Source organism: Vicia villosa, linkage group LG3 (assembly GCF_029867415.1).
Source record: "Vicia villosa cultivar HV-30 ecotype Madison, WI linkage group LG3, Vvil1.0, whole genome shotgun sequence".
Classification (NCBI taxonomy): domain Eukaryota; kingdom Viridiplantae; phylum Streptophyta; class Magnoliopsida; order Fabales; family Fabaceae; genus Vicia; species Vicia villosa.
In genome coordinates, this window is record NC_081182.1 from 25,630,130 (window position 1) to 25,645,460 (window position 15,331).

Consider the following 15,331-nt stretch of genomic DNA (forward strand, 5'->3'; position numbering starts at 1 on the left):
TTTGGAGCCACATCCCTTCACAAATCCCATGAGCCATTGACCTAAATTCTGCTTCAGCACTGCTTCTTGCTACCACAGATTGTTTCTTGCTTCTCCATGTCACTAAGTTGCCCCATACATATGAGCAATACCCACTGGTTGATCTTCTATCAGTTACTGAGCCTGCCCAATCTGCATCTGTGAATATTTCTATTTTCCTGCTTGTGTCCTTATTGAAATGCAGCCCCTTCCCTGGTGCCTTTTTGAGATACTGCAGAATACGGTTAACTGCTTTCATGTGAGTCTCTTTGGGATCGTTCATGTAGCGACTAACCATGCTGACAGAAAAACCAATATCTGGTCGTGTATGGGTTAGGTAGATAAGTCTCCCCACTAGTCTTTGATACATCTCTTTATCAGTTGGTGGACTCTCTTTTTCCTCTCCTATTTTCACATTAGATTCCATAGGAGTGTCTGCTGGCCGACATCCTAACATCCCCGTTTCTTGAAGTAAGTCAAGAGTATATTTCCTTTGAGACAAATAGATTCCAAATTTTGATCGTGCCACTTCCATTCCAAGAAAATATCGTAACTGACCAAGGTCTTTAACTTCAAATTCCTTAGCTAGTAACAATTTTAACCCTTTAATTCCAATATAGTCATCACCTGTAATAATAATGTCGTCAACGTAAACAATGAAGATGGTTACCTTGCCTTCCTCTGAATGCTTTAAGAACATTGTGTGGTCTGTTTGGCATTGAGAGAAACCATGCATTCTAACTACTCGTGTAAGCCTATCAAACCAAGCCCGTGGGGATTGCTTGAGCCCGTATAGTGATCTTTTGAGTTTACATACCTTGCCTGAATTTTCTGACGTCTCAAGTCCTGGTGGTATTCTCATGTAAACATCTTCTTCAAGTTCACCATTTAGGAAAGCATTTTTTATATCTAGCTGATGAAGTGGCCAATCCAAATTTACTGCCAAAGAAAGGAGAACAAGGATTGAGTTTAATTTTGCTACAGGTGCAAAGGTCTCTTCATAGTCCACACCATAAGACTGTGTGAATCCTTTTGCCACCAATTGAGCTTTATACCTGTTCACACTCCCGTCCACATTATATTTCACCGAGAATATCCATTTGCATCCAACTGGCTTCTTTCCATCTGGAAGGTGACAGAGCTGCCATGTACTATTCTTCTCTAGTGCCTTGATTTCTTCCACAACCGCAGCCTTCCACTCTGGAACTAGGATAGCTTCATGAAAATTTTGAGGAATGTGGGTGTTGTCCACTGCATTGATGAAATTCTTGTACTCCTGCGACAATTTTTCACTAGAAACATGGTTCCCAATTGGGTGTTTGGTACAAGACCTCACTCCCTTTCTTATGGAAATAGGTAAGTTTAAGCTTTGGTCATATGTGTCAGTATCCAATAAATTAGAAGATGAATCAATGCATGGTAATTTACCTTTGTGAGTAGGTTCAGAATCTGAATTTTGGGCAGAGTCTTGGTTATGCTTCGGAAGAGTGCATGTTTTTACTTCCTTAAGAGTTTGAAGCTTGTTTTTCTTCCTTGTGTATACTTGTACTTCTTTTCCTCCATTTGTTGTCTTGGTAACCTCAAGAGTGGTTGCTTGCTGGTCCAGTTCAGGTTCAAGTATTATTTGGGCAGATTCCGAATTTTTGGTGGTTGAGCCAGGTTTCGGTGGGTTAGATTTTGGAACAGATTCTTGCAGGACAGATTCTGGTATATTTTCTGCAACGGTTTCTGGGACAGATTCTGGTACGGCTTCTGGGACAAATTCTGGCACATATGGGACAGATTCTGGTACAGTTTCTGGGACAGATTCTGGTACAGTTTCTGGGACAGATTCTGGTACAGTTTCTGGGACAGATTTTGGTATAGTAATTTCCCAAGGTTGGTGTTCATCAATTGTCACTTTCTCCCCCTGAATGGCAACCTTGGAATAAAAAGCATTCTCTTCATAAAACGTGACATCTATAGTGTGATAGATTCGTCTTTTCTGAGGACAATAACATTTATATCCTTTCTTGGTAGGAGAGTATCCCAAGAATATACATTTGATGGCTTTTGGGTCCAGCTTGTTGGGATTTGGCTTTTGATCATGTACAAATGCAGTACATCCAAAAATCTTTGGTGGGAGATTTGTGATGAGTTTGGTCGAAGGATAAAAGGACAAGAGGGTTTGGTGAGGTGTGTTTAGGTTGAGTGTTTTGGAGGGCATTCTATTTATTAGGTATGATGAAGAAAGAACCGCATCTCCCCAAAAATGGCTAGGTACATTCATGGACAACATGAGGGCTCGAGTGACTTCCAATAGGTGTCTATTTTTCCTCTCTGCTGTTCCATTTTGTTGGGGAGAATATGGACATGAAGTTTGGTGTACAATCCCATTTTTGGCAAGGTATGTACCAAGGGCGTGGTGGAAGTACTCCCCCCCATTATCAGTTCTTAGGATTTGAATGTTGCTTTGAAATTGGGTTTGAACCATTTTATGGAAGTTCTCAAATATACTCCCCACCTCTGACTTTTCTTTCATGAGAAACACCCAAGTAACTCTTGTATGGTCATCAATAAAGGTGACAAACCACCTTGACCCAGTAATATTGCTCACTCGTGAAGGTCCCCACACGTCACTATGAATAAGGGTGAAAGGTTTAGATGGCTTATAAGGTTGTATGGAAAAATGAGACTTGGTGTGTTTGGCTAGTTCGCACACTTCACATTTGAAAAAACCAGAATCTTTATTAAATAATGATGGAAACAACTTTTTCAAATATATAAAATTTGGGTGTCCTAGGCGGTAATGCCATAACATTACATCATTCTCATTCTTTGATGAACACGTAAGGGCAGCCTTGTATGATCTTTTATTTTGTTCTTCAACTCTTAGGTAGTAAAGGCCTGCACTCTCCTCAGCATTGCCAATCATCTTCCCCGAATTCATATCCTGAAATTCACACAAATTTGGTAAAAACTTAGCTATACATCCCAAATTTTTGGTTAATTTACATATAGACAACAAGCTGCAATTTAATTTTGGAACATGTAAAACTGAATCCAGAGTAATATCATTAGAGATAATCACTGAACCTTTACCAACCACTTTAGAGGTAGTACCATCTGCTATTCGAACAAAAGATCCATCTTGACAGGGAGTGTATTTGGTAAACACATTGATGTCCCCAGTCATGTGATCCGATGCGCCAGAATCAACAATCCATTGGTTTGTTTTCTGGTGATTAACATGAAGGGCAGTAGGAAAATTACCTTTTTGAGCAAGAGTAGCAGTGGAAGAGGAAGTACTAGTGTTTTGTATTGCTTGTTGCATCATTTTCTGCAACATCTCTATTTGTTCTTTGTTAAAAGGGCCTGCCTCTGCAGTATTTTTTGATTTGCCTTCATCAACAGCAACAGCATATGCGCGTGTATCCTTGAATCGTGGTTTCAGATCCGTGGGTTTCCCATGAAGCACCCAGCATGTTTCTTTTGTATGTCCGGGACGCTTGCAGTGATCACACCATCCTCTACCTTTCTTTGGTGGACCTCTTGCTATAAGGGCAGAGCCTTCAATGTTTGCTCTTTGACTTCCCAACATAACTTTTCTTCTACTTTCTTCCCTTCTTACTTCTGCAAATGCTTCACGAATACTTGGGAGAGGTTTAGTTCCAAGAATCCTTCCCCTTACTTCATCTAAATTTTTATTTAGTCCCAATAAAAATTGATAGATTCGATCCTTCTCGATCAATTTTTTGTATATATTTTCATCCTCCGGACACTTCCACTCTGTATCGGCATATATGTCGAGTTGTTGCCAATACTTTGTGAGAGTGTGATAGTACTCTGTTACTTGAGAGTCTCCTTGTTGAAGGTTATGTAAGAGGCTTTTGATCTCAAATATGGCTGAAGTGTTATCCACATTTGAGTAGGTCTCCTTGGCAGCATTCCAGATTTCTGCAGCATTGCCATAATACATGAAATTTTCACCACACTCATTTGTCATGGAGTTGAGTAACCACGACATCACAAGACTGTTTTCAAGTTTCCACTTTGCATGTTTGAATCAGTCTTTGCTGGCTGCTTAGCGTCGCCGGTGATGTAGTCTTCCTTTCCCTTTCCTTGGAGGAAGAGTCGGACAGATCTGGACCATTGTGTATAATTCTGTCCATTTAGCTTGTAACAAGTAATGAGAATTGTCTCATTATGACTGGTGGTGTTTCCAGTCGCAGCCTTTGGATCAGCATCTGAGATGCTCGAGCTGTTTGTTTTTTCCTCCATGGGAAAACCCTAATTTTTATTTCGGATCAGAACTGTAGCTCTGATACCATGTAGAATTTTGTATTTCTTATATTGAGTTTGTACATAATAGAATAGGATATAAATAGTCTAGGGAGTACAAGTAACTAAAGAAACTAATTAAATCCTAATTAACTCTAATTAATTCCTATTTACAAGAAGGGAAATATTCTATATGGCTGTGTAAATGAGTATAACTGTATTCATATAATACAGCTATAAAATCTGTATTGCTGTCCCTTATTAATGGTTGCATAACTATGCCTTAATGGCTGCAGAACAACTAACAGGTCAGCAACCAACAAGAGCCTCTATCAAATTCAGGGAGATATAGGAGATTGGTTGGAAATCAAACTATTTTGCAGTAACCCGTTCAGATGTTTCCAATTTGCAGGTCAGTTCTTGAATTCTTCTTGCCAAGAACACATGGATGTTGAATTTGAATTCTTAATGCATCAAAGGTGCTCCAAAACAAGGCCTCATTAATGAACATAGATGACATACTTAGATAGTTGGTTACTCAAATGTTGATTGAGCATGCTCCCCCCAATGATAGGTGGTCCTCTATTAGGTATTGTGTATTTGTTGGAGGAAACTTGGTATATTTGAAAAATATGAAACAAAATGTAGTTGCAAACACTTAGGAAGAATACAGGGTTGCGTCATCATTAACATGTGAGTTCATTTGGTTGAAATGGCTACTCAAAGAGCTTCCATTTGAAGAGGAAACTTGGTATCTTGAAAAGGTAAGAAACTAAATGCAGTTGCAAGATCCAACGTTGAGGCAAAATGTGGGGTCATGTCTTTAGCACCGTCATAACATGTGAGCTCAATTTGTTGAAATATTTAGCCAAAGAGCTTCAATTTGAAGAGGTAAGGCCAATTACACTAATATGTGATAGTCAAGTCGCATTGCATATTCCCTCAAAATTAGTTTTTCATGAAAGGACCGAGCATATAAAATAGACAGTTGTTATTTCAAAGAAATTATCGAATCAATCGATATCTTTGTAAGCTTTGTCAATTCCAATGATCAATCGGTGGATGTTTTTACAAAATCCTTGTAAGGTCCTAGAATCAATTATATATGTAGCAAATATTTGATTTATAGGCTCAAGGAAGTGTTAATATTAAAATCTTGGAACGATTAAATATTAGAATAACATATTCTAGCATAATTTTATCGTACTACCTTCGTCCCTATAAATATAAGCATTCATTTGACAAAAAATTGTCCCTAACAATAAGCCTTTTTTCAAATTACTAGATACATTTATTGCTTCTTTTCCAAATAAACTCCTCATAAGTACTACTAAGTATTTAAGAATATCAAAAGGTCAAGATTAACTATATACATATTCAAAGGATATTCTAGGTACATATATACATAAAACGGACACATTAACTGCACAATTAACTTTACTTAATAAGAATGAAAAATGAAATAGGCCGTTATATTTAAGGACGAAGGGAGTAATTAATATTGTTGATTGTATATTAATCTACTTTTAACCCATATGCTTGTGTGTTAGCCAAATCAATATACCTTGTCTCTAATATATGTTGCAACCTACGGGTTTAACATCAGGTGGGAAACTAACAATAACACAAGTGAAATTCATCGGTAGAGCTTGTAGCTCGTCTTGAATTACATTGACAGGAAAATAATGAAGCAGGAGAGGCAGAAACCAAGACTGAGAAATGCAAACAAGTGAGAAAGTAGAGACAAAGAATACATGACCAAAGCCAAAGCAGACGAACAAAAGCAACATATGACTCTGCCACTTACCAAGAACATGGGATGTTGTTGGGGTATGTCACACAACTTTTTCACAACAGAAAGAAATCACAGTTCTAGCTAGAAGGATCTGATACCGTGTCAAGAAATATTAGTTTCCTATTTGATCATAAATTCCTCCATAAATAAACTTATTCACCACTATTATTTACATATTGATTCAGGCTTTGAATTGGTATCAAACGGAATTCTAAATATATATAAATATTTGATTGATTCTATTCCTAGTTATTTTAATATAATAGGAAATAAACAACGGTATATACCTTATAAACTACAAGACATCCAAATTCAAATATGATTTATAGAAAGTAAATAATGCACTAAAAATAACATAAATTGCATACTTGAAAAGATTAGCAGCCATCTGCAAATGAAATTTTGATTTCTCATCCTTCACTATTGACGAGTCGTGCTCTTTCCCAGGAGAAAATTCAACATTTCCTAGATGTAAAATAGCAGCTAAGGTGCGAAAAATGGCTTCCTGTTAATAGGAAGAAAGGATAACTATATTGGAAGGTTGTAAACAAATTCATGACAGTATACAATAAAGCAAGAAATGCACTAGTGGGTGCCATCATTACACCTGATCCTCATGACTAATGCCAACAATATCCATTGATTTTCTCGTCTTTATGTACTCTTCGGCACTGCTAACACCATCTAATTCGTAAACTCTACTTTGATTCAAATAGTGGAAGTGGCTTGGATGTCCTAACTTATACTTCTCTGCATCCTAAAAATGAGGCATTCCAATTACGAAGTACAACAATTAGTACATTGACCATAACAAAATAAGAACATAATCCTGAACTTGCAAAATATAGCATTATGATGCAAAATTAACACCAAAATATATAATCAAATATTACTTAACCAGAGATCAATTACCTTTTCAGATGCACACAACTGATAAAAGCAGTGATAATTTCTTTCGGGATCTGTAGTCTGCACTACTCTAGATCTTTCCAATAAGTAAGTTCTAATTGCAGCACCGGATATTTTACCCTTTGAATCAAACTGAATTTCAACGAACTTCCCAAAACGGCTGCAATGGAACAAAAATAGGAATAACATCGGTCATAACACGGAGAAGCTGATAGATCCACTGGATAACACATCAGAAAAACTATAATTATTTGATAAAACAAGAAAAACCTATATAGTATTTTTCAGTTCCACCTACTTAAACATCAAACTTAAAACTTCAAACTTCAACACATATTCCTGCCTTCAAAACTTGAATTCAATCCCTAATACATACGTACACAAAGACATCTGTTTTCTATAACATCCCAGGATTATCTTCTAATTTACATACTTTTAGATTATAAATGGTCACTAAACATAATACTAGCAAACTTGGCAGCCCATAAGATTTTTTTTATTGTTACATTATAGTGTTTCCATATAACCTTAGTAGAACAAGATTTGATCTATAGGCTTGTACTACTGCATCCTTGGATTTAAAGGAGACAGGAGCAAGCCGAGTTTACATAACATTTAAATCTGGTTCAAAATGGATCTGATAAAGAGACAAGACTGAGAATGTGACTCTCATAGATATAGTAATGTAGATAGCAAGCTTTAGATGAATAAAAAGATAAGACCGGATCATAAGTCAGACAAAGGACTCGATATTATTTTTCTAATAATTTAAGAGGTGAGTAAGAAAGAAAAAAAAAAAAAACTAGAGATTGGTAAAATATGTAAACTAAAAAGAGCTGAGTTAACCTTGAATTGTCATTCCTAACAGTCCTTGCATTGCCAAATGCCTCTAAAAGTGGATTCGACTGAGTCAATAAAAAAGTGAAATTAGCACCCAATATTGATGCATAAATAAATATTCAAAGTGAACTAAACGCCTAATGATAGCTTACCTCAAGAACTTGTTGTTCAACTGATCTATCATCACAAACAGCACGGCCACCAACAAAGGTAAGATACTGCATAATCAATTTCGTTGTTTCAGTTTTCCCAGCACCACTTTCACCACTGACCAATATAGATTGGCTATGACCTTCATTCATCAGTGCTCTAAATCATGACCAACAGAAACTTACAAACTTGAAACATGAAATGAAAAATAGTAAATACAACAAAAAAACTTAAATACAATGTCAACGGGAACACCAAAACCAAACACACGCCAACCTGTATGATGCATCAGCAACAGCGAATACATGTGGACTGAGTTCACCAAATGGAGCTCCCTTATACTGCTCCATCATGTGGTTATTGTACAAATGAGGAAGCTTTGTGAATGGATTAACAGCAATTAAAATGCTCCCCGTATATGTCTAACAAAGACAAAAAAAAAGTCAGAAAAAAAAACTAAATAGTCCAGAATGCATCTTGTGGCGTGCATAAACAGTGCCCACGAAAAAATAAACATAATAAATTCTACACTATTTGGTAAATTAGGTCAATTTCATTGTATGAAATTACCAAAAAGGAGAAGAAAGTGTTTATAGTTATTAATTATGCACTAGTTTAGGCATTTGTAATGCACCCATGTATACGATAACCCGCAATAAAAGGTCTTCATAAATAAAAGCATTAATTTCCTCAACAAAGAGTGACAATAATGCATGCAGTATACTGTTATATGATGACCCAGAGAAATGGTGACAGAGAGCCATATTTCCATACTAGAACAAGATTTTCCATAAAATAACAGTATTCATATGCATAACCTAGTAATGCAAATGCAAGCTATCATTTCACTAATGTACCAATCCTTAACTACAAAACTCGGCTCACCAAACAACAATTAGCATTTCCCATATTCATAAAGTGCAATAACACAATTCTAGACTCAAGTGCATTTCACCAATAAATCGAGATTGTAAAAGTGGAAGAATAAGCTCAAGTAGAGCCTTAATTGACCATCTAGATACTAAAAATCCCAGGACTAAACACTTACATATATATCATTAAGCATGTATCTTCTCCGAATATTGTACAACACTCCTGGTTCATTCAAATAAGCCAGCCTCGTCATATCTTCGACTCCGCCATGTTCATCTTCATCCGCATCCCTAGGAAACAATTTCTCCGGAGCAACAACAACAACCTGCTATCATTGAATCGAATCAGTAAAAATCAGTCGTAGACGCAATCATCGTAGATAAGGCAAAATCAGAATAATAATAATAATCACCTTGTTTCCGGAATCCGTTTCAACGCGAACTTGCTTTTCGGAAGATTCGAGTACTTCAGCAGGTAACCAAGCAAAGTCCCTGTCAGGAACCCAAACCTTGGAGCCCTTGCGTAAACTCATGATGAATTGATGAAAATGGAGAAGAGAGCGAGAAGAAAAATGGTTGAAAAGTGAAACCCTAGGTTAGGTTTATGTGAGGTGGAAGAGAGGTTAGAGAGAGAGAGGGAGGAAGAAAACAGAATAGAGAGAGAAAGAGAACAAGAAATGGAGTGAGAGTTACGGGTTGAAGTGTTTCCAATGAAATTTGGGGTTCCCGCCCTAACGGGTACAACTATGAGTCAAAAAATGGGGAAACTGCTCAATATTTATATCCTATTCGACACGTCACCATTGTTCTTTTCCTTTTCTGTTTTCCTTTACGGCTTCACACCACCGTAACCATTTTTGTTTTTTCGGAATTATTACGGGACAATTTACACTAAAATACAGGTTATGATTATTAGAGTGCTTTTTTAATATAAATGTAAATGTTTTTTAGTGTTTTATTAACTTTAAAATTTTTGTCATGGAATAAAACAACATTCATCCTACCCTAAATTTATGTTAATAAAAAAATTGAACAAATCATTTTTGTTTAGAGAATATAAAGTATTTGTATTTATATATATGTTTAAATTGTATTTTTAAAAGTAGTCAACAACATTTAAAAATTGTTTTTAAACAAAACTATTTCTTTTTATGAATTCTTTAAATAATATTTTTTAGAAAAATGTTAGGAAGATCTTAATTTTTATTTTATAATTTATTTTTTAGGTAATTTTTTATAAATATAAAATATAAAACGAGTTATTTTTACAATTTTTGTGTGGAATACTTTAAGGAGAGAAAGAGATATGTATTGATAGTAAAACATTTGTACACTGTTAATTAATGAAAAATGTATATCTGTTCGCTTTCGCACAATCGGAACTGAGTTAAGCATGTACTCTATAGTATCCGCTTTCGCGATAACAGATGTTACAGTGCAAAAATCCTTTTTGAAAATTATTTGCTTTTAATTAATTAAAAAGTTGTTTGAGGTAGAAAAATGAGTTTAAAGGTGCTGCCATTGTTCGCTCGTATAGTACCGGATTTTAAGCGGATAAGCGTCCGCTTTGCGCGTTCGATTATGATCTTAAAACCACTATTTTTGAAAATATAATTTTTCATAATCTATTAATAAAGTGTTTTCATGATTTTTATTATTCGAAAATTAGTTTAATTTCCTAAGTTGGAAATCGTTTTTTTCTTTCGAATTTGAACCAGAGTATCTCTATGGTATTGTTTTCACTATATTTTTAGAGTTTAAAACTGAAATTAAAATGAAACCAAAAATAATTTCATGTTAAATATAATTTTAACGATTAATTAGAGCATCGTCGACACAAAGGTCCTCACACTCCGGTACTGCGGAATTAGTTAAACATATTTAAAATAAAACACAAATAGTAACGAAGACCAACATACTATTACTAGACATGTTAACAAAATCAATATAATAATAGTAATAATAATAGAGGTAGTAAACTTGTAGTAATAGGAAACAAACAGTAAATAATGAAAAACCTGCAATACGTAATATAATGGAAATTCATAAACATCAAGTTGAACTCAGAAATCGAGTGAGATTTTACACAAGGATAATCTTGAATGAATAGAGTTTTTAACTAGGCTGAGCTCAATCACTATTGTGAATATTTTGACTGATTGATCCTGCATATCACTCACCATACTTTGTTATTTGAGGCTGGTTACTTGGGTTTTATTCTCCGCAAATTTTTGAACTTTGTCCTTACTTAGGACATCATTATTATTTTCCTTTTTTTCATTAACCTAATCTCCATTGTCAACAGGTTCATCATCAGAGTCTACATCAGTGCAGGGTTTAATTCTATTTTTATTATTTTAATCTTACTAATAAAATAATAATAATTATAAGAATAATATTTTATTTAATTCATAAAAATAATATTATTTATAATTATCTAATAATTCTCTCAACTTATCTATTCTCTTCACACTCCACCTCTTCTCGCTACACCTCATATATCATCAAGAAATTATACAATTATTTCAGTTAAAACACACATAATCCTATAAACACTCCAAATAATACAATTAAATTATTAGACGAAATTTGGGGTGTTATAGTAGTAATTTTCATGTTAAACTTCTTTGGGAGTGACTTAAGGATTTTTCTGGTTAGTTTTTCTTGAGACTTTTTTCCACCAAGAGCAAATGAGTTGTTTGTTATGTCATAGACGGGAACATAGAATTCAGCCATAGTTTCATCTTCCTTCATTCTCAAATTTTCAAATTTAGTGGTGAGAAATTGAAGTCTGGACATCTAAAATTTTGTGGTTTCTTCTTGAACAGTTTTGAGAATCTCCCCCGCTTCGTAGGCTTCAGTACATGTGTTGATAAGTTGAAAGACATTTTTGTTAACTCCATTGAATATGATGTTAAGAGCATGAGAGTTTTCGTGTGATTCATCATATTATTCCTTATACCAATCTACTTATGGCTTTAGGGATTAAATCTCGTTTTGAGTATTGACAATTTGGATGTGTCCATCCTTTGACGACGACCTTCCATGTTTTGTTGTCCATGGATTTGATGAAAGCTATCATATGATATTTTCAATAGTAATAGTTAGTGACATATAGGATAGGTGGTCTGCTAACAGATCCTCCTTCTTTGCGTTTATCCATTTGAACAGAACTTATAAGTTTCTAGGAGCTCGCCCAAATAGGACAAAGTGCATGCTCTGGTGCCAATTAAAATTATGAATCTCCCTTTAGAAAGATATCAAACACAATGTGTCAGACAATGTGTGTGACACTGTGAATGTATTGTCAATTAATCTACAAATAAATAAAATGGAACACAATAAAATGGTAATATAGTTCGATGCAATAACACTTACGTCTAGAGGGCATTAACCCAAGAAAGGAAATTCACTCTTAATAGTAAAAGTACAAATTGGTCTTAGAGAAACTCTTATAATTCAATGCCTTTTTTCTCAATACTACCTGTGAATTTTCATCTAGACCCCCCCTTAAATATGAGACCCCTCTCACGTTCTTTCGACAACTATTTCTAGTGTTGGTAAGATTACAAAGGTTAGAATGCTAGAAAAATTACAACTCAATGAACCCAACTCCATTCCTTTGGATAGGAATGATCAAATGAATAAAGTTTTACAAAATAAACCACACAAAAGCAAAGACTTAATAATCACAAATGCCTTGTTAAATCTCTCAAGGTTCGAGTCTTTTTTCAAGGAGTAGGACTCCTTAAATAGAAAAATAAAACAATTACAACTTGTGATTAGGGTTGGAAGAACTTGCAACTGAAGAAAGCTCCAAAAAGCGCATACTCAAATTGTGATTGCAGTCTACCATAAATTAAATATCAATCACTATTTTGGTTTTGATTTGTGATCATTTAGGAATTCTTTCCTAATTTCTAAAAGTGTATAAACATACGAACAAATAAGGAAACAAATTTGACGCCTCATATTGGAAAAGTGCAACAACTTTTAGTGCAAAATGTTCCATATTGTGTGGAACATATGACACCACATCTTTACTACCTGTTTTGAGCACATAGAGACCATATGTCTCAACAACATGTCATGATATCTTGCATAACATGTTGACTCTAAAAGTATGCCAATCACTTGTAACAGCACATGGTTCAAATTATATATTTTGAAACATGTCAATCAATTGAGTTATATAATCAGTTGGATTCTTTTTGTTTTGTTCGATCTGCATTGCATTGACAATTTCAATGGATTAGAATGTACGAAAATTTATATAAAATGACGGGCTTGGTTTATTTGCAGTTCACATTAGAAAACAACAACCTCTTCCTACCCTAAGGTAGTGATTCCTTGTCAATTTTACTACACAAGATGTGTTCGAATTAAAATATCTGTACACACTCTAAGACAATGACTTCTTGCATATTTTACAACACAGAGGGGGGGGGGGGGGGGGGTTGTCTATATTACATTATCGTACACACCCTTGCCTAGTATGTTTTCTAACACAAAGTGTGTCTAAATTAAAATCTCCATGCACCCTTTATTTGTCTATTTTTCAACACGGGAAATGTCCAGGTTATAATCTCCATACACATCCCTTTATTGTAAATTTTTCAATACAAGGTGTGTCCGAATTGGATAAAAGCATAGTCATGGATAGAACATTGTGACTGAAGTTGATCCATGTAGTCAATCACACTTAATGAAATTAGACTTGGTTTTTATTGTAGGGTGTATCCGAATTACAATCTCCACACACACCTATTGAACAATTCCAAATTGAATATACAATTTTCATATTACCTTGGGACAATACTAGTGTACATAACAATTTTCGTATTAACTTTGAGCATAGAATACAATTAATATAATTGTATTAATTGTTAACACATCAAACATTTATAGATTATTTCATAATCATGCATAAGTCACATAAATGTTGTAGGGAAAATGCTACAGGGTCCATGCTTGAAAATGGTTCAAATAAAAATTATTAATACAAAAGTACAAGTATTGTGAAATTAATAATTAATATGAAATTAATAATTAACATGCATGTAAAATATATGGAATAGACAATTGTTGTCATTTGTCTATGTTTCGATCGACTAGAATCATCTAACTTAGAGTACATGTAAATCAAACAAGATACCCACCAATTATACTCGCGGGTTTTCTCAAAGTCTATGAAGTAGTTAAAACATACAACGTCGACATAGGTCCCACCCACAAATATAGTTGTGCCAACCAAAAACAAAAAATATGTCTTCAGTACACATTATATATGATAGGCAACCTCTGCCCCGTCACCAACATTATTTTCAACAATATTCAAGTGGTTTATGTGATTATCCTTTAGAAATGAAAACTTGACATGCGCTCCTTAGGTATATACAATCTCCTTTTGTGCATCAACCTGATCAACTTCTAATTGTGTAACCAATAAGTCTAGTGTCTTAGATCTCTCTCTGAATTGAAAATTGATCCAACAATCTTTCCATAATTAGAAGATGGAGAATGCATGAAGAGTAATACTGATGTCACCAATGGGGAGATGAAATGACGACGTCTTAATGTCATCTCCCAATAAATGCAGAGAAAAGATCATGGTCAATGTAAGCATTTTGTGTCATACAAAAGTCCTTTAATCTAGATGCATATATACTTTATGGAACCAAAACAAAATGATTGACGCGCATGACAAATCTTATTTTTAAAGAAAATAGCTCAAAACAAAACAGAATTACAGAAACATAACTGACTTATAGAACCAAGATAAAATCCAGACTTTGAACTCCTTATGAAACATCTGGATTTTGATCTCTGCAGAAAAAATCCGGACTTTGAAATTGTATATGACAAATTTTGTAGCATACTTCATACCAGAATAAACCTTAACCCTTAAATGTCCTAAACCCAAACCAAAATAAAGTGGGACGAAAATGATGTAACATTTCTATTAGATGGAATATAGGTTTAATTGAAAATTAGAAAGAAACTACCTGCATCAAAATCAGAAAAGCAGGGTGATGATAAACTTACCGATTATTCTTCAAATGTGAAAATGAATTATCAAAATTGATTAAGGTTCAACTATTGAATGAGAAAGAGTGGACATTGAGAGACTTTTTAACTTCTCACGCAAAAAGTTCTTCCGGTGGATTTTGTGCTTTTTTACTTTTGATTTCAAATGTTAAAGAATAGAGAGGGAAAGACAAAGACGGACCGTGTTATGTTAAAGGGTGTATCCAAATTTCTATATCCAAAGGGTAGATCAATACTTTTTCAATGGTTTGTTGTTTTATGTAAATTTGTTCCGAAGGGAAAGACATGTAAATTTTTTCAACGGATGTGTTTCAAGTAGACTTGATTTGTTGTTTTATGTGGTGCATTCGAATTTTAAAATCCAAACGGCACGAGAGAGTATTTTCGGTTTTCATATAGTTTGAGAGATATAGAAGGGGGCAATAAGCAATCCCCTTAA

At 34.5% G+C, this 15,331-nt stretch overlaps 1 protein-coding gene across 5 annotated transcripts in view; it reads right to left on the minus strand.

The window, feature by feature from the left end:
- LOC131660721 (myosin-15-like) overlaps positions 1-9,616 on the minus strand; it is a 38,303-nt gene extending 28,687 nt beyond the window's left edge. Inside the window, exons 1-8 of one of the 5 annotated variants that reach the window (XM_058930020.1) lie at positions 9,258-9,616; positions 9,021-9,173; positions 8,249-8,394; positions 7,975-8,131; positions 7,829-7,887; positions 6,986-7,142; positions 6,681-6,830; positions 6,442-6,578 (exon numbers count right to left, since the gene is read on the minus strand). In XM_058930020.1, the coding sequence (XP_058786003.1) occupies positions 6,442-6,578; positions 6,681-6,830; positions 6,986-7,142; positions 7,829-7,887; positions 7,975-8,131; positions 8,249-8,394; positions 9,021-9,173; positions 9,258-9,377 (1,079 nt within the window). In that variant the 5' untranslated portion in view covers positions 9,378-9,616. Of the gene's footprint in view, positions 1-6,441; positions 6,579-6,680; positions 6,831-6,985; positions 7,143-7,828; positions 7,888-7,974; positions 8,161-8,248; positions 8,395-9,020; positions 9,174-9,257 lie in introns of those variants that run through there. The other 4 variants (XM_058930019.1, XM_058930021.1, XM_058930022.1 and 1 more) reach the window with 4 other exon arrangements.
- Positions 9,617-15,331: the final 5,715 nt, after the last annotated feature.